The 20,019-nt window shown below is 37.6% G+C and overlaps 1 protein-coding gene across 1 annotated transcript in view; it reads right to left on the bottom strand.

Annotated features, from left to right (window-relative positions):
• SEMA3A (semaphorin 3A) overlaps positions 1 to 20,019 on the bottom strand; it is a gene marked incomplete at its 3' end in the record, with an annotated part of 167,088 nt that overhangs the window by 52,830 nt on the left and 94,239 nt on the right. Inside the window, exons 5-6 of the mRNA XM_080364096.1 lie at positions 11,738 to 11,831; positions 4,989 to 5,108 (exon numbers count right to left, since the gene is read on the bottom strand). Of these exons, the coding sequence (XP_080220222.1) occupies positions 4,989 to 5,108; positions 11,738 to 11,831 (214 nt within the window). The remainder of the gene's footprint in view (positions 1 to 4,988; positions 5,109 to 11,737; positions 11,832 to 20,019) is intronic.

Raw genomic sequence — 20,019 nt, 5'->3', positions numbered from 1 at the left:
ACAAATTTAATACATTTTACTGGAGAGGTAAAAATCCTATAAACTAACTGCAATCTTGTCTTTCTCTTGCCATACATTCTTCTACTGTGCAATACATATATATGCAAAATTATGAGAGTATGTTGCCAGTGCTGGGACATCCTACAAACTGCCATAAGTGGAAATAACATAAAGTGATGGCTAAAGTTCTGTATAAATGCCAGGGGAGTATCAAATCCATGTTTCCTGTGATGGAGCCTGTGAAATTTAAGAGAGCGTTTTCTTTTTTATTGAACAGTCGCTCAGCTTCTATAATTCTCAGCTGTTTATGTAACCGTAAAGTAAAGATTACCAAGGACAATAACCCCAGGGGACTAAGCACAGCTACTACCCCACTTTAAAAATTAAGCCATGGAAAGTATGCTAAAGTAATATCATAGAGCTGGTTTAAACTCATAAAAAGCAAGGAAATTCCAAGCCAGGACTGGAAATCCAGACTGACAGTCTCTCTTAACCCCAGGTCTAGTAAAGAGGGTGAGTGAGGCCAGTATTCCCTCGCTTTTCTGGGGTGCAAACCACATTCATAATACTATCTTAATGCAACTTTTGTGATTTCATTTCCTTTCAAATCTTATGTAGCTCAATTCTGTTTTGCTTTTAAAATAAATGTTTATGGTTATTCATTTCACAAAAACGTTAACAATTTAAGGCCAGATCCTCCGTGCTCAAGTCAGGGAAGATGAGAGCAGCTTCAAGCTTTCCTTCTGCTTCCCTAATCACCAGTTTGAAAACTGCCTTCAGTACACTGCTTTTGCATTGCTTAGCATTTGCTTTGCTACACTGCACTGCCATTTCTGCCTTCTTGCCTCCAGCCATGCCCTCAGCCCTCGCCTGAATGCTGCCGTGGATGGTGTTGAGCAAACGCTGCCTGTAGTTCACCAGGGAACTCTCTGGTACCAGGGGAAGCGGCTCCAACCTGCTCAGGCCTCCTACATATCTCTTTTTTTATTGCCGAAGTAGCTCATAGAAGCAAGACCTGATCTATGCTTTCTTGAAATAACAGTAGCTTCTGATAGCTCTGAACTAGAAGAGGCAATGGTACATATAAAGGAAAACATGGGTTTGGCCTATAGGCAAGACTCTGTAAGAAACAAGTGTAACATCAAAGCCTTTTCTCCTTGTAGTAAAGCTGGACAGGAGATGTTATTTTCAATTTCAAGATTCTTTTTTTCTAAGCGTTCAAAACTGTGCTTGACCCTCACTGGGACCAACTAGGACTGTCAAAGCTCTTTGTGCAAAGAAACTCCATGCACTTACCAGAGGAGCCAATAATGTCCAGGGAGAGCACGCACATGGCTTATAACAAAGCACATGATTCAGTCTAAGGCACTGAACTGCAGCTTTTCACATCCAAGATGACTTTCCTGAGCACCAACATATTTTACTCTGTTTTTGCAAATGTCTCCATGTCACATCTGGCCAACGCTGTATCAATAATTAAATACACACTGCTACAGTGACTGATGTATTGTTCCCTACCTTCTAGATGAATGCCCTGACTACATGGCTATTGAATCAGTCTCCCTTGCTTTATTTGGCTTGGTGACTGTTTAATTATTTACACAAAATGAAATGCCTTTAAAAGCCTGTGAGTATTTAATATCTTTAAAAGTCTTTAAGAGCTGTTGGTCAGCACCTTCCCTTGGGCCGGACACAGTTCAAAGCTCTCTTCCCAGTAACATTCAACTTTTTTCAAAGGTGGAGCATTTCCCAAAAAGTGACTGTGTGATCTCTGTGCTCATACTTAGATCCAAAGACTTTCACTCTGTGCACTGTCGTTCTACTTTTACATCAGATCTGGATGATATTTAAATTCTGGGAAAAGTTTGCAAGCTCTTCATGTGCAACTGTCTTCTCCTCTCCATTTTTGGTACCAAACAGCTGTGTTTTCTGCACCCTGTCAGCTCTGACCTTAACCTTAGTATGGGAAAAATAGTTTCAAGTTCCTGCTCTGAATGAAGTAAACATTAGCAAGGACTTACAACTGGATGTCTCACCGCACAGCTATTAAACTCCAAAGGGATGAAATGGGTTTGATCAGAACTGCTGTTCTTACCCAGCTTTCAGTGTCTGTCCATTCCACTTAAATTTGAGAAGACATTTCTTCTCAGTGAGGGTGACAGACACTGGAACAGGCTGCCCAGGGGGGCTGTGGAGTCTCCTACTCTGGAGACATTCAAATTCCGCCTGGACACCTTCCTATGTAGCCTCACCTAAGTGTTCCTGCTCTGGCAGGTGGATTGGACTAAATGATCTTTTGAGGTCCCTTCCAATCCCTAACATTCTGTGATTCTGTTATTCTGTGGTTAGAATAGTGGTTTTTAACCTGAGGCTAAGCACACTGTAGAAAGCAACTCGAAGAGCAAATCCACCACAACATAGCAATCCACATCTTTACTAAAAATATATAAATGTTTGCAAACCTAAGGTTCAAAATTAGTTTATATAGATCTTTAAGAAAGTAGAGTACAACTTAACATTCTGTAAGAGCTTGTTTCATTAAAAGTATTTCTACTTTAAATACATACAAACACAAAGCTGATTTTATAATTATGTTTAAAAGAGACAAATGACAGAAGAAAAAAGTAATCAAAGGACTGGCGTGCCTGCAGAGTTTCAAACCCAAGTAATTATCATTTTTTGATTTCCCTGTTAGATGCTGAAATTAGTAGTACTGTGTGGAAAGGCTGCCAGGACCTTATCACTGAGAATTTTACAGTAAAGACTCAGAGCCTTTAATAGGAACTTTGTAGGGCAGATTTTAAGCCAGTCTTTCCGTATTAGGAATGTAAACTTGAGTTGCAATGGACAGATAGATTTCAAATATATACTTAAGGATTATTCTCTACTATATTATTGACAGTTATAAGAATAATTTCAGAAGGTCTCAGTTTGAGTCTTCCTTTTTTAGAATTAGCTTGAAGATTTCCATACAGGAATGTAGGTAAGAACTACACTTGGAGTTGAAAATCATCTTCAACCTGTGCTACGATAAATGCTGGTTTCTATTTATATGCTCCTTTTGGACGACACTTGAATTCTAGAGATCTTGAAGTTCATCAGCTCTTTATGTGTAGCTGTCTTCTCCTCCCCATCTTGAGCACAAAGCAGTTGTGGTTTCTGCACCCTGTCAGATGTAACCTTAGTGCTAATTTGGGAAAAGCAGTTCTCACATTTAGTGCTGAAAGACTGATAACCGAATCCACAAAGGAATGACACATTTTCAGCGATGAAGTACAGGGGCCGTGGACAATGGCTGTGCTTTCCCACTGCTAAATCCTCCTGACTCGGCTGTCATTGTGTAAATCTACTGCACAAAAGCAAATTTTGCTTGCATGATTGGACTTTATGTCATCATGACTATCATAACAAAAGTGGGTGTTGTGTTATCTTTAACACATTATTGCTCTACCAGGTACCAAGATAGATGGATATGTCTGTAAGCCTTGTACTTTACTGTCTCCTGAAGTCCAGAAATCTTGTATGTTATTATAACAAAATAAACCAATGAACAATATTTCTGGGTTACTGGGCAAGCACGGACTGTACAACTGAAATGTGATAGACCTGAATCTGTCCTCACAGTAGTCTGTGTGAATTATGACAAAACTAAATTTAACAGGACAAAAAGCGGATTCATACAACTCATTATATTAAAATACAGATTCATACAACGCATCATATACACATATATCAGATAGATATATCCAATGCAAATGTTGCAAATAAAAATGTTTATCCAACTTGCAATAGCATTTTGTGGTTTTAAATATGAGACAAGGATTGGCTTTGTTATGGATTGTATATCCAGCTAATATGATAACTGCCATGATACTGGAAGTTCCTGGCTGTAGCTAATTAGATACTGTGTTGTTAAAACATAGTCTGCTCTTAACACATTAAAAATTTACGTGAAGAGTTTGCACTAAATTGCAAAACCACATAAGAAAACCTGGACCTCAGAACAGACATAAATAATGTCTCTAGCAGTGAAAAAATACCTCAGAACAAAATACTCTGTGAATTTAAAAACAGAACTGCAGATGCAAGCAGCATGTACAACAAAAGTGGCTAGTCAACTCTTCAAAAATTAAAATATAAATTAACTCAGAGTAACTACAGCTAGGATTACTGGCTCACTTAAATCAAATGTCAGCTCTTTCAGATGATGAACTCATTTCCAAAATGCTCATATCCCTGCATAGCTAAAGCCAAGTGCAATTTCATTTAAGTTATTGGAATTTTGACTTCAGTAGGACTTGGATAGAGCACTTAGATGCATTTTAAAGTGTTTTGGTACATGAAGCCAAAAACAGTTTTTCTCTGAAAATATCCCTCTCTCCCCCATATATGAAAACAACCAACTACAGGCCTGATTAGTAGTATCCATACAATAATGTAAGCTATTGTGCTTTGTTAAAATGTCAACTGTTTTGAAACTCAATACTTTGGAATGCCCAGGACCCCTTTCACTTTCTCCAAATTATTGAGAACTCTGTCCTGCTCAGGAAGCTTTGCTGATTCACTTTCTGCTGGACTTCGGTCACCAGTGTCAGGTTCCCTTCAATCCAGACAAAAATTAAAGCCTATTCAAGGCATAGTCCTGCCTAAGGCTCTGTAGCTACTTTGTGTTGACGTGCAGCTGATGCCTCCACAAGCCTTGCGCTTCTGTCCAACTTGCACCCTACAGCAGTCTGCTCCTGTGGCATGACTGTGTTAGCTGTACTGTCTGTATATGCTTTAAATTTAATCACACTCCACAAATCTCAATGTAATTAAAACAAAAATGCTTCTTTATAAATCACTTTTGATTAGTTTAAGTGGTTTAAGACAAAATTCTGCTCCAAATAAAAGAGGAGTGTATATGGCACAGATGTTGCTGGAACAAGCCATGTGCTCGTCTTTAATGGCTAGATGAATGTAACTGGATAAATGCACATTTTACATACCATTTAGCCACCGGGAGTCATGCTGCTCTGTTCTGATTGGATGATGATGCCCCAGAGTCCGGAAAATGGCAAAGTCCCTGCCCATGAAGTCTGCTGCTGTCCCAGAGTACAGCTCTCCATCTGCGGGAGGACATAATTGTAAGCAACATTTCTCAATTTTCCAGTCATGGTAAGTCAGAGAAAGCTGTCCGTCCTAGGTTTATATTACGCTAATAGGGATAATAAGAAAATTACAAAGCAATAAGCCATACACAATGTATTGTCATTGAAAATACATAATGGGACCCACTTTCTCACTGCAGAGCTTAACTGTAACCTCTCTCAAATGAGCTGTATCTCCTGACTGCTAGTTCAGCCTCTTTTCAAAAATATGTTTGGATGCTTAGTCTTGAACAGTGAGAGCTTGTACACCTATCCCTGGCAAGCAGTAGCATAGAGCCCCCCAAAAACCTACATAACTGTGACTTTAATGTGTTTTGAACAGCAGTTTGGACTGGAGACCTACTGGGTGTTCACGACTCTGTGTTGGGAATTGGAGAGTCCAGCTCATTCACTCTTTGTGCAGAAAATTACCAAGTCCCTTGAACTTTTCATATAGAAACTGTTTTTTGGTTGACTTTTTTTTTTTTTTTCTTTCTGAGCAAAAAAAAATTCTCTGCAAACAGTATCTTCTACAGGAAAGACAGAACATACCTCCTTCCACCTTTGTAACTGTGATTCTGGCAAAGGGCAACAGCTAAGGGAGAGAATAAATGAGATCATTCCCTGCTACCTTGACCCCATGCATATCAGAGTGAACAAGTGAATTAAAAATTGACCTGTGATACTTCAGCCTATAAATGGCACATACATAGCCTAGCTGGAGACGAAACTCATAATATTAGAGTCCCAGTGTGCCCCTGCTCAGCCAACTAGAAGTATCATGGAGGACGCAGAGGGAGACACAGCCTAAATTCAAAGGATCAGGTCAAGTTAAATACCTTCCAGCTGATAAAGAGAAAAATATCAATAAGTACATAGCGATCAGATCAACAGAAAACAACCGGGAATCAAAGAACAACAGGTATCTTTCTGGCATTAATGTTGAGCTTATTCATGAAATTACTCTGAATTCAAATTGCTAAAAATGCATTTTTTAGGACTGTGCCTTTTTACATCTGTATGTGAAATGAGATACCCTACCCTATACTTTCAATATGAAATAAAAAAATATTATTCCTTCCAACGGCTGTTTTCAAGCTACCCATCTTAAATGGGTCTTCTATGAAAAAGACAAGTTTGAGGATAAAATAACTCTTGCATTAAGCTGAAGTAATAAATTTTTCATGGTCATGATGAACTGTACCATATCCTCATTTTAAAGTGCCCTTTAGGAACAAGTTTATAATTTTCATGGCAATTTTAGATATTTCCATGGTGGGACAACCATGTCCAAGCATGTCTACTGGATATCACTGGCATCTTTTCCTCAGAACACTGACACCATGAAATTATCAACTGAACCTACAGTGGCTCTGTACCATATGGTAGTCATGAAAGTCAGGAAGGGTGAAAACATGATAGCAGAAAGGCGTGGAATTGAATGGATTCACAACAGAGCTTAGAAGTAAATAGACCGGTCGTGCCCAGCAGGAGGTGTAATCAGAAGTGAAACAGAACAGCATATCATTAATTAACAATTTATCATTCCTCTATGTCACTTTCAACTTTTTTTGAAGGGGAGACAATCACTTAATTATAGTGATTATTATGTACCGGGTATGCAGCTGAGATTTTAGAGAACATAAAACCTTTTTACTTGTGAAAAAAAATGGCTTTGATGCTATGCTTAACCTTTCTTTAACCTCATCTTCATTTTCTTGTCGTTCAGTCCCTAGTGAGTTCTGATAAATCAATATAAATCAAAGGCGGAAAGAAAAAAACCAAACAAGTCCTATCTTACTTCTTAGTTATCAACTAAAAATGAATACAGAAAGAAAAAAAATCTATATTTAATACTACATTATTAAAATTAAAACAAATATAGCTCAAAAACTCATTACAATATTAAAATATATTTGCAATATTTAGAATTGTAAGGCTTTTGGCACCTCAGCTTCTAACTCAATATATAAACACCAGTGAAAGCCAGGTTTGACTCAGTTCAACCCAAGACTTTTTCATGTTCCTAGGCTCTTATAGCTGGTACGTTTTCATCAGTGGTAATAGAGTAAAAGTTTGCCAGTAACAGGCTTCAGCAGTTTCCAGCAGGGAAAGAGTCTGTAGGAAACTACCTGACCTTTCTTTGCTTTTGACTACAACCCCTCCAAGTTTCACTGTACTCAGACCAGCATCTGCAGTTTGAACTGATTTGCTGTAGTCACGTAAAAAGGGGATTTTGACTTCTGCTAGATAGAAGTACCGAGGAATCTTATTTATTTTTGTAAGGCTTTAGATAATTTTTGCTAAATGCAGTGTGAGCCTCAAGTCAAGTCCCAGATGTGCACATGCTTTGAGTTAGTACTATTTAAAAGCTATATAAGGATTTTTGCCTTCTGTCTAGATAGAAGAACATTCATCTTTGTTCCCCTTTGCAGACCTTCTTTTGGACTGAAATTTACCCGTTGCTTGTCTAAAAAATTATTCTTTTATGTCAGTGATAGTCTTCTACTGTGTTTTTGTCAGTAATTTTAAACACAGTTTTCATTAAGAAAGTGGAAATGAACAGTTTGAAAACATGAATATTTCTCAAGGAGAAAGAATGCAGTAAAAAAAAAAATGAAACAACAAACAAACAAAACAAATAAAACCCAAACCAAACCAAAAACAATGAAAGTTATCATTTTGTATTACCAGTCCAGCAGCATAAAGCAACGACTGTTCCAAACAAGCTGGTGGCCCTCAGATGTTTGCATAGGAAACAGCTCTATGTTTGCGACACAAACAACTTTATCCTGAAGACGTAGCATATTGAAGTATGAATTCAAACAGAAATACATATATTGACTTTACTAAGTAAAGAGGCAAGAACTAAACCCCACAGTAATGCCTTCATTTTGGGGAGGAACTGTTTTCCCACATACTATACATAAGCAGCATGGACCTGTGAATACCTCAAGTTCATCAGATATAAAGTTGTTAAAAACTAAGCAGTACACATTTATTTGTTGAATTGTTTCTAGTCAACCTTTAAAGAAGACTGCAGTCTTTAAAAATAAATAAATAAATAAATGAACAGAATGAGAGAGAGAGAGAGAGAGAGAGAGAGAGAGGGAGAGAGAGAGAGAGATTGAAAGTGTAAGCTTCCTTTTTGAAATAAATAAGGAAGTTGAATGGATGGGGAATATGGGCAAAAACAAGCCTTGAACATCCTGGTTGGTCTCACTGGTAAAAGTGTTTCCAAATGAAATCTGCTATCCTTGTTTAGTAGGTTTATTCACTAAAGTTAAGATTTTCAGATATACATGCAGTGGTTTGACTTCACTTCTTTTTAAAGATGACAATGAAAGCTCCCAGAAAGTAGAATAACTCTAAAATTCTGAACCTCATACATACTTAGTAGTTAATTTCTAATAAATAAGATAGTAAAGTTCTCCCTTGGCAAGAAGCCACTGTATTTCACATCACATTGATCCATATAGGGAGCAATAAGCCACTTAAGCTGATTTAATTAAAAAAAAAAAAAAAAAAAAAGGGAAGAGAAGTGTGTTGGTTTTTTTTGTGTGTTTTGTTGTTGTTGTTGTTTTTTAAATATCAGTGAGACACAGGAGCATAGCTAGCTTTGGGGATTCTGGATCACCAGAGCTTTTGAAAATCCCAAAGGGTCATTTCCTAAAGAGGAACTGACTGATAATGGGACAATGCTGTCTCCTTCTCTGAGGTTTTTTCAACTATCCCAACACAATGGCTTTACGCTAATACATTCAGTGATAATTTTCTCCTGTGATTACATTCCTTGAAAACCAGGCTGCTTCTCATTTTCCTCCTGCCCTGGAATACACACTAGTGGTGCCCAGGGACTGCTTAGTCTCTCCATTTTCATGCATTAGCCCGCTCAAATGGAGATTGTTTAGTTAGCAACACATAGATGGGAATGGCTGAATAATGTCTTATATTACTAGGAACTAGTTATATCATGTTCCCAGCTGGTGTTTACTTTAGAGTAGAGGAGCAATAACTACCTTTAATGAACAACTCTTAAAAAAATAATGAAAAATGTTTGCAGGTGGAAGGAACAAGGAACCAAGGAACATACACTGGAAAAATATTGGAACAATTTAATAATGATGAACTGTTTCTTTTTTTTTCCTTTTTTTTTCTACTTTTTTTTTTTTTTTTTTAAGAGAGAGGAAAAACTGAAGGTCCTTCTTACACTTTCAGCTGAAATATAAAATAAGAATCCTTTAATAGCACTAATAGCTATTAAAGATCTTCAGTTACGTCTTGCAAATTAATTTTGGTATTTTACCCAACTTTCAACTTGGGTAATTACATTTCACTTACCTAAGTTTATCTTCTAGTTACAGAGTAAATAACATACTTTTCTCCCACATTTTGCAAAATCTCTGTTTAGTGCTTCTAATGAATAACAGAGATTTTTTTTTTCCTCTTGTATTTAGCCATATTAATTACTCTTACTTCTCAGCCTTCTTTTATCTTCCTGATAGCTGCATTGTATTGTGAATTATAACATTGCATTTTAGTGAGTGCTGGGTAATAGTTTCACACAGTCGCCCTCTTGAACCTAAGATAAGCCATGGTTACTTAGGAGGACCAATACTTCTGGCACACTAGCGGCCAGGAGTAGCTGAGCTCAAGAGAAGGGATGAAGCAGCCCATTTATGTTCTTCTTCGTGTGAGGAGTTTGTGGTCAAGAGGCTCCTCTGGCCTTCACAGACCTGTTCACTGCTTCGCTCCAACTTTTGACAATAGTTGGACCAAAGCTCTGCATGCACTAACTGCTTGGCCAGTTCATCCTCTGTTCCTCACCTATTTTGAGGGAAGTAAATTATTTTGCCTTGGTTTATTATTTTATTATAAAATTTACACTTTTTTTGGCAAAGATAAGAGAAAGTCATTATTAAAATTCAGTGAATTCAGTGTACATTTTCTGAAATATCAGGGGAACCTCTGCAGTGAAGAACTGAAGTAAATGTAGCATTATACACAGTACCAAAGAACGACTGTGAGGCACCTATGAAGAGGCAGAGAAGAAATGGCGTTCATATTCAGGATGCAGGAATGTTATTTTTAACTTCACCCAGAGTTTTTTGTAAGACACTAAAGTAGAAATTAGTGACTGGCTTTGAATGTTGAATTTGCGCCATTTTCTATAGTGCTAATACACTCATGGTTCTAACTGAAGTTTGATTCAAAGCAAAATATCATTCTCAGTTTATTGTTTATTAGGAGGAAGCATACATGGAGTAAAAATTATAGTGGTAGGGAGCGGGCTCAAGAAAGCAAAGATGTTTTAAAGACAAGAAATCTAAGCCAAGGGAAATAAGATAATCATATTTGTGCCAGACTGAGTGAAAAAAAAAAAGGAATGTGGAAAGCTAGACGCTGTTGACTTTGTGCAGTTGCATACCGGGTATACCATGTAATACTGGCTTGTCATCATTCTCTTTCTTTATTGTATATTAAAGTAAATAGTAAAGCCATTCCCTTGAGACTAGCTCTGCCACAAATTCAAGTCGCTCCAGGCACTAATTTATACACTGGCCTTTTACACACACATTTTTTTCCTTGCTGTTTGTACAGGGTACAAGTTGGAGCAAGATGTGGGCGTCTTTCTTGTTTTTCCTGTTAAAAAGTCTGTGTCCCCAGGGTTGCTCATCACCTGTGATCATTAGGGACTTCGAAGATCAGGAAATGAGGCACACTCAAGACTAAGGTTTTGTTGATGTCTGTTTTAAATAGCTTAAATTTTTAAATATAATGTAAATATAATAAGGGTAGATGGTAGGCAAGGCCTTAGACTAGCAATATGGACAAAGTCCTGAAGAAACCAATATATCTGGTTATGTGTAATTTCTCAAAGCCTTCTAAGAGAATTTGCAGTCTTCTGAAACTATTGTTGCCTCTTTGCATTTGAAGTTGTAATAAATTGCCAGAAATTTACATATTAAGGATAAAGTGACTACACTGGGGCAGAGTTGTTACAGAAAGAAGAACTTAATTTGGTTCACTATTAATTTCTTCTTAGAAAACATCTTTTTGCCTTTTTTTTTTTTTTTAATAAGGAGGAACAATGAAGATAATTTATTAATTCAATTAGATAAGTTAAATCAATTAGATAAATGCAATCAAGTTAGTTCAATTAGATTAACATAGTCCACATACTCTATACTTCCATGTTCCATGAAATTAAGTAGTACTAATTCAGACATACATGATTTCTGGAAATCCTTGTGTTCTGGCCAGGAGTTCAATTCACTGTCAGGTAGACCTCTTCAGCTGAAACATAATCTTAAGGCCTAGACTTGTGGCTGCTGGTGTATCTCCAGCTCACATGCAGGTACAATTGGGTGATAGACCTTCCTTGCCAGTAAAACTAATGTAAGAAATTACTTATTCCTGCTCCCACTTTGCTCTCAGCTGTTCTGGTGTGACCAGTGAGGCCAGTCTGTAAACTGAGCAATAAAAATACCTCCAGAATCACCTAGCTCTGCAGAAGAGAAACATTTTGCAGAATCAGGGTCTTACAGAGGTATAAAGTGGCTTTACAGTGACTGCACATCTCATAGAATTTTTTTTGTGGCACCTACCTACTAAAAGAGAAGCTGTCAGCAGTTTAGGATCATAAGGGCTTTTCCCTCGGCCATTTTCAAAATGTGAATCTTCCATTCTAAAAATGTTGTCCTGTGGAGTGGAAAAGAAGAAAGAAAAAGCAACATTATTTGGTGAAAGAATATTAAAATGAAGTTGAGTAGAGTGAAGTATATATGATTCATACTGTGTTTTATGGCTTCAGAGAAGTCAAATGACACTACGTGAGGATCTGGAAAACTTGTCGACCTTCTAATCCGTATTGTACTGAAGGCTAGTCAAAACTACAAATACACATGCACAGCTTGTGTCTCATCTATTTTATTTCATATACAATTTTCATGGTTTCATTGCATTCTTTTTGTTTCCACTGAGAATGTATCTGAGTAATAGTTACTGAAAAACCTGGAAATTGAAACTTCTGTCTGAAAAAAAACCCACAAAGTCTAGTTTTCAGACTAGACTTTTTGGAAATGTCTTGCAAGTATAGATTAGTACATAATACAATGCTTCAAATTCAGTTTTAACTCTATAAAGTGAGCTTTTTTTTTTTTTTTTTTTTTCATTTTTCAGTATATACAATGAAATTTTTAAAATATACAGGCTGAGAGCAAAGTATATGGGGATATAAACCAAGATTCAGTCAGCACTAACTCAAATCAAGGTCAGTAAATCCAAAGTAATGGGCTTTTCAGTACACTTAATTACTTTAATTTTAACTGGGGGACCAAATCTGCCAATCAATTTGAATAGTGTGTTTATCTTACATTTTGCAATGAGGCTAAAACCAGAATAATAGATGCTTTTTGTACAGTAGATTTTTACATTGACAGAAGACTTGTTGAGGTCACACCAAAAACCTAAATTTCTGTTTCCCACCTGCATGTGGTTGATTTGCATTGACACCTAATTAAGTCAAGGAGCCCCAAATCTGGGACAACCCTACTCCCAACAGTTTCTCTGATTACTTAGGCCTGTGCAACCAGTTCTCAGTTGCTTATACCTAAAAATTCTCTATGAGGTAGATGCTGAAGGTCTTTCTTTAACTAATATTTTCAGGACCAACTAGCTTTTGCTGTAATAGGAACTACAGTGTGATACACTCTCTTATTTTCCTTACTGAGAGAAAAAGAATTACTTAAAAGAGATCAGCCATCTCTTTTAAGAAAATAAACACTAAATAAATATCAGAATATATGTCTAAAATATATGTATTGATAGTAGAAAGCAACTAAGATGATGTTACAATATTTTCAAAACATATCAGCTCTTTATCTTGATTCTCAAGCACTTACTGCTTCCACAGACCCCACTTTCTTATTCACATCATCCCTTTCCAAACACAGAATCATAGAGCTGCTCGCTGGAAGGGCTTTCTAGATATCATTAAGTCCAGGAGGACTTGAAAGAAAACTATTGTCAACACAGGGTATGGCCAGTTTTGGTTTTGTCTTGCCAACTCATGAAAACCTTCAGGAATGGAAATTTTATAACCTTTCTGGGCAACTTGCTCTCATATTAAAGATTTTTTTCTGAACTGAGCCTTCCAAGGAACAGCTTGTGACTTTTTCTCCTTATTATATCATCTGCAATGATGGTAAAGATGTAAATAGTTGAGAAAAGCATCCATCGTAACTACCTTTCAAGCAATTATAGGCTGGTCCTAAGCTGCCTGTTCAGCAGACTAAGTCTCAAGCTACAACTTCATGAAAACTTATCTAGTGTGAAACGCCAGAGTCTGGGCTCCCAAGTAAAAGTATCAAAATTGTGCACAATACTTTCATCCTCAAGGGCAATGACCTGGTACTCAGTGCTGGAGACTTGGCGCTCCACAATGCTGTGAAGGACGCAAAAAAATATCATCAACTCAAGTTTTATTCAGCAATTGCTTTGGTAATGTTTTTTTAATGTGAAGATCATTCAGGCAAATAGCTGGTGTCTTTCTCACAAGCAATAAATTCAAGCATTTGGAAGCACAGCCCTCCCTGGCACCCTGCCTTCCTCATCTTGTTCGTCCAAGGCCTGGGCCAGGCCAGTGACCAAACTTACTTCCAAATGGTACTATTTGAAACCTATAGAGTCTATGTTTCTCTAAGTGGGTCACAGGCTAGAGTTTTTATTACACGCTTGTTTAATTACATCACGCAAGGATACATCCGTGTGTGGGTATTACATATTTTCAAAGGGATATCAGAAGGACTTCACATTTCACTCCATTTACTGGAGAAAAAAGTGAAGGGAAAATGGACTGTTAGCAGAATGGTCTATCTGGTGGGGCTTACTGCACTGCAAGATAAAAGGTTTGGACACAACTCCATGAAGTTTGATCCCAAAATTCAAGCTCAGTCTCCTAAGGCGTGTTCTTGTAGATGTAGCCTGTCTGGTAATGTTTATATAGTCATCCTGTATACAGTATCTGTAATATCTTACACAGTATTAAATTTCTTTCTTTGTCTTTCAATTAATAGTCCAAATACATTCCTTGCTTCTATCCAATTTTCTGAAAATTTTCTGAAAATGAAAAAGAAAAATGTTTTTGAATTTCAGCTGTAGGGTCCATATCTAGATCTTGTGCAATAAATAAAAGTGGCAAATTGAGGGGAATGCTAGGCCTCAACTACAGTAATAGAAAATGGCGCTAATGCTACAAGACATTATTGAAAAATGTTATTATCAATCTATGTTTTCTTGGAATTTCTTCTTAGTCAACGATAATTGCTCAACCTGCACACCAACGGATATTTGATAAGGCTATAAAGTCAGTAGCATGACAGTGAAAGCAGAATATATTCCCAAAATAATCTCATATGTCATTATAAGACAAATACAAAACAGATGTGGAAAGTGATTTGGTGTAGGATGGATCTGATTTTTGACTATTCTTCTGGTTTATGTCACTGTAACTCTACTGATATTGGTTTGTAGCTGACAAGAAAGAGAGAAGAACTGGGTCAGCATAAGTCAGAGATGATCTACCCTTGTCTTTGTGTTTGTGGAATAAAACATTTGAAATAAGAGGCATGACAAGGAAATCCCACAGTGTTTTTGTATTTCATTTAAAATGCAATGAAGAGACACGTACAATAAGTTTCCAAATGTATGGGCAAGTAATAATGACAATAAATACATCACTGTTAAGTGCCAAATAAATGTATCATGGTTAGTCTGAGATCCCAAGGGAGTTTTGATAAACATGCTATAGGAAGTTTAAACTGTCACAAATAGGGCACCTTGCCCAAATAGCTTTTTGGGTGCTTAACTCAGACTGTCTCTATCTGCAAACCCACAATAAATACAGGCAGCAAAGGAATAAACTCTTTTCTAGATATTTATTTGCCCTCATTTTAATAACCAAGAAAGCAATATGATTAATGATAGGTACTTGATTGTACTAGTCACTAGTCTGCAGCATTTTCACCCAGATTCTGCCCTGAGATGAAATAGCAGCAAGAGATAAGTAAATTTCAATGAGGGTAAAATTTTATCTTTTCAGTGTTTATAACGTGTGCTTGATCCTTTTCCAGAGAGTTAGCCCCCGTGTCAAACTCAAAATTCAGGCTGTGCTCCTAGTGTTATAAATTGTCCTGTATACCTAAATGATTAATTATAATACAGCTGAAAACCTGTTTGCAGGCAGCAGAGAGCGAAAGCAGCTCTTGGGTAATAACTTGGGCCCAAAATCAGTCTTCTTGGAGCTAGCAAAGACCAAGACCTGAGAGGGACTTTGGACTGCGTGAGTCTGGCCTTTTCTTGCACAGTACAGCTAGGAGCTTCTAGCTACAAAGAATGCACATTATTTGCTCTTAGAAAGGATCCTGGTCAGTTTATAATTTTGCTGCCTCTTGAGTTTTATAGTGGATTGAATGTAAAGAATGCTACTGCATTGAGTCAACAAATACCTTTGCCATAAACAGCAAGAAAAACTGTGTATTCACCAAATGTTCACTGTTCTGGTTTTGTGAGGGCTATTATAGTACCCAAGACAGAAATTCATGATGAAGCAATCTTAGTAGGCTGAAGGAAATTCTCTAGAAATGCAAAGTAAAACAATATATTCAAAGAAAGACCTTTGTTACTCAACAATGAGCCAAATTTGTTGTCCAAAACCCTTCTTTAGTTGCACTGGCAGCCCAAAAGGACAGTACAAAGTACTTCAAAACTCTTTAAGGATCCTTTCAGCTAAAAACCTTACTATTACAGAATCACAGAATCACAAAATGTTAGGGATTGGAAGGGACCTCAAAATATCATCTAGTCCAATCCCCCTGCCAGAGCAGGAACACCTAGATGAGGCTACACAGGAATGTGTCCAGACAGGTTTAGAATGTCTCCAGAGCAGGAGATTCCACAACCCCCCTGGGCAGTCTGTTCCAGTGTTCTGTTACCCTTACTGAGAAGTTTCTTCCCAATTTTAAGTGGAACCTCTTGTGTTCCAGTTTGAACCCATTGCCCCTTGTCCTACTGTTGGTTGTCAATGAGAAGAGCCTGGCTCCATCCTTGTGACACTCACCCTTTATATATTTGTAAACATTAATGAGGACACCCCTCAGCCTCCTCTTCTCCAAGCTAAAGAGACCCAGCTCCCTCACTCAACCTTTCTTCATAAGGGAGATGTTCCATTTCTTTATTCATCTTTGTTGCCCTGCACTGGACTCTCTCCAGCAGTTCCTTGTCCTTCTGGAACTGAGGGGCCCAGAACTGGACACAATATTCCAGATGTAGTCTCACCAGGGCAGAGTGAGGGCAGGAGAACCTCTCGTTCTACTAACAACTCCTTTTCTAATACACCCCAGGATGCCATTGGCCTTCCTGGCCACAAGGTTATAGTGCTGGCTCATGGTCATCCTGCTGTCCACCAGGACCCCCAGGTCCCTTTCCCCTATGCTGCTCTCTAATAGGTCATTCCCCAACTTATACTGGAACCCAGGGTTGTTCCTACCCAGATGTAAGACTCTACACTTTCCCTTGTTATATTTAATTAATTTTTTCCCTGCCCAACTCTCCAGCCTGTCCAGGTCTCTGGATGGCAGCACAGCCTTCTGGAGTGTCAGCCATTCCTCCCAGCTTGGTGTTATCAGCAAACTTGCTGATAGTACACTCTATTCCCTCATCCAAATCACTGATGAATAAATTGAATAATACTGGTCCCAGTACTGACCCTTGAGTGACTCCACTATATACAGGCTTCCAACTGGACTCCGCCCCATTGACCATGACTCTCTGGCTTCTTCCCTTCATCCAGTTCACAGTCCACCTCACTACCCAATCATCCAGACCGCACTCCCTTAGTTTAGCTATAAGGATGCTGTGGGAGACTGTGTCAAATGCTTTACTGAAGTAAAGGAAGACCACATTCACCACTCTGCCATCATCTATCCACCTTGTTATGTCCTCATAAAAGGCTATGAGGTTGGTCAAGCACAACTTCCCTTGGTGAAGCCATGTTGACTGCCCTTAATGACCCTCTTATCCTTGATATGCCTTGAGATGGTGCCAAGGATAAGTTGTTTCATCACCTTTGAATCAGGGATGGAGGTGAGGCTGACCAGTCTATAGTTACCCGAGTCCTACTTCTTTCCCTTTTTGAAGACTGGAGATATATTGTTATATTAAGTTGGTGCTGGGTCATTAACCTCTAGGTTTATATCTCATTGATGCTTCACCATAATCCGTAATAAAACTACTGAAAATGAGATATTATTTAGGTCTTCAAATTCCACAAACTCATAATGACAACAACTGACTGCAGGTTGAAGTTAGAGTCACACAACTGCTGGGTCATGGTATGGCATGAATTGTTTCACCTAGTAAATGCTTTGCGTGGTGTGAGATTATGCTTCTGGCTCCTTAAAACACATGTTTTTCTGTAGCACATAGAGTGATAGATGGCAAGACTCAGCCAGAAAGGACTACAGTTCAATCACGGAAATGAATGTAAAATTTATTGTGGTTCCCATTCTTTAGTTCAATGATCTGCCATTTCATGGCTCCAGAGAATCACTTTCAAAAGGCTGAAATATGTCCAAAGTAATGCCCCATATCATAATACTGAGTGGTGACAAAATACTGTTATCTGACAAGACTTATTTCATATTCTGCTATTGGATAGATTAAGTCAGTGTACAAATGTGACATAATTTTATATATACATATATCAACTATATATCTAAATATACATACATATGCATTTATACCCAGTATGAAAACTAATTTTGGCATCACTGTCTGCAGCTAGCCCATCCAGAGCAGTCTCAACAAAACAAGGACAAGAAAGATGAAAGCATATATTAACTGATTTTGGTAAAAAAACAAAAAGTAAAACAAACAAACAAACAACAACAACAACAACAACAAAACACTAAAAACAAAACCAAAAAACCAACTTATTTCCCAGTCTATTACTGTTTCTGGCTTTTGAGAAAACGTGTGGTTAGTAGGAAAAAGCTGACACACCAGAATGGACAGCACTGACTGCTGAGTTTCAAGGTGACTTTTTTCCTGAAACTTTTCTGGCAATTCACACAGAAACCATCGCAGAACTGCAGAGCCTAATGTGGCAAAAATGCTGCTGGTCAATATTGAATCAATGAAGTGCGAGCAAATGATCTGAAGAGTCTGTGTCTATGGAGTGCGTACAGCTACTAAGAAGGTTTTACTGGTTTAAATTACAAAGCATGGAAGGCATAAAGAATTTTGATGGCAGTGAGGCTCTGCAGCTGCTCTAGCGCCATTGAAGGAAATCATGTCCTTCTTTTTGTAACCCCCCAAACCATAAATAAAAAGGAATACATCTCCAGGGTATATCCCAGGGCCTGGGTGATCTCCTGAACAAGCTGCTAAACAATAACATGTCATGGTCTGGAACACTGAAGATACCAACAGCCTTAAGAACTATCACATTCTTTGTTTAATTAAAAAAGGTAGAGCTGGCCACAGCTGTGAGCATCATTGATGTTAACATTTCCCTTGCTGTTTTCACAGACTGTTGTGCTATCATGAAGCACTTTATAAGACAAATAGATGAAAGGGGAAACAAACAAATCACCCCAAAACCCCAGGAAAAAAAAAATAACCGCAAAAGATTGCCAGTGTGGAGTGCCTGCAGCATCACAACACACCAGGAAGGAGCATCCATTTGGAGGACCTTAAAGCCAATGGCAACATCACTTAACTCAGTCAGAAATTGCTGGGATTGAAATATTGTGTTCTCTGTATTATTCAGTGTTGGTAAGAACACAAGGAAAAGTCCTATTTCCCACTCAGAGAAAAACATTGAGATTTGTTAAGGTTTGGATTTATCCCTTCTACACAGAGGCATTAATGGGGGTGGCTGAATTTGTTGCCCTAGTCACAGTCAGCAGAAACCAACAGGTTCCTCTGAATGATGTGTCAGACCAACTCAGAACTGCAGTTCCCAAGGGCAAGGTCTCTTTTCATTGACCATAGAGGCAGCTTGATCTGAATTAGATCTGAGCTAAGAGTCTTTCTGAAAGAAACACTGAAGCAGCTGTTTGGAGACACCTGACTTTGAAGACAGATGCTGATGGTTTCGTTGTTTGGACTTTTTTTTTTCTCCCACTCTTTTTCCTCTTTTCTCCTCTTGAATATAGTAATTCAAGAGATTTTTTTTATTTTTCTCTTGCCTGAAACAACTTTCTGTACACATATTTTATGATTATATCAAGGATATTTCACAGAGCCTTTTAAGTACATTTAATTCTATGAGAAATGATTTATTTATGAATTGTGTTACTTTTCAAGAATAATTTTAAGTGGAACAACTGTGCAGGATATGGCTATGTTGTTATTGTTATTATATTTCCTATTTCACACTTAATCTATTGAGTCATGAAAACTGTTAAATATGAGGACTTTGGTTTCAGGTTTGGGAATCATGCTGTTATGGAACTTTTAATAAGAAACCTATATTAAAGTCATCCCCATGGAATGCTTTATTTTTTAAAAAAATGAAAGTGCAAATAAATATAATGTGAGAAATTATGCAAAAATCACAAATGTTAAAAGAAATGTAAATGTTGAGGCAAGTGGTAACCATTGGGGAAATAGGTGAAAAGTGATTGAAGCAATAGCACAACTGTTTTAAATCATTAATTATTAAAAAAAAAAAAAAAAAAAAAGAAAAATAAAGAAAAAAATACACACAATGGGCTTCTGACTTTTAGTGTTCAGGTTCCATATGCAATAGGGTTTTTATCCTCATGTATTTTGGGGATACTGGGCTCTACAACACCTTTTTTATATTTCACTTTTCCAATTTGAG

The sequence above is a fragment of the Nesoenas mayeri genome (assembly GCF_963082525.1).
Source record: "Nesoenas mayeri genome assembly, chromosome: 1".
Lineage (NCBI taxonomy): Eukaryota > Metazoa > Chordata > Aves > Columbiformes > Columbidae > Nesoenas > Nesoenas mayeri.
Note: the sequence above shows the minus strand (reverse complement) of the source record. Positions and strands in the feature narration are given on the sequence as shown.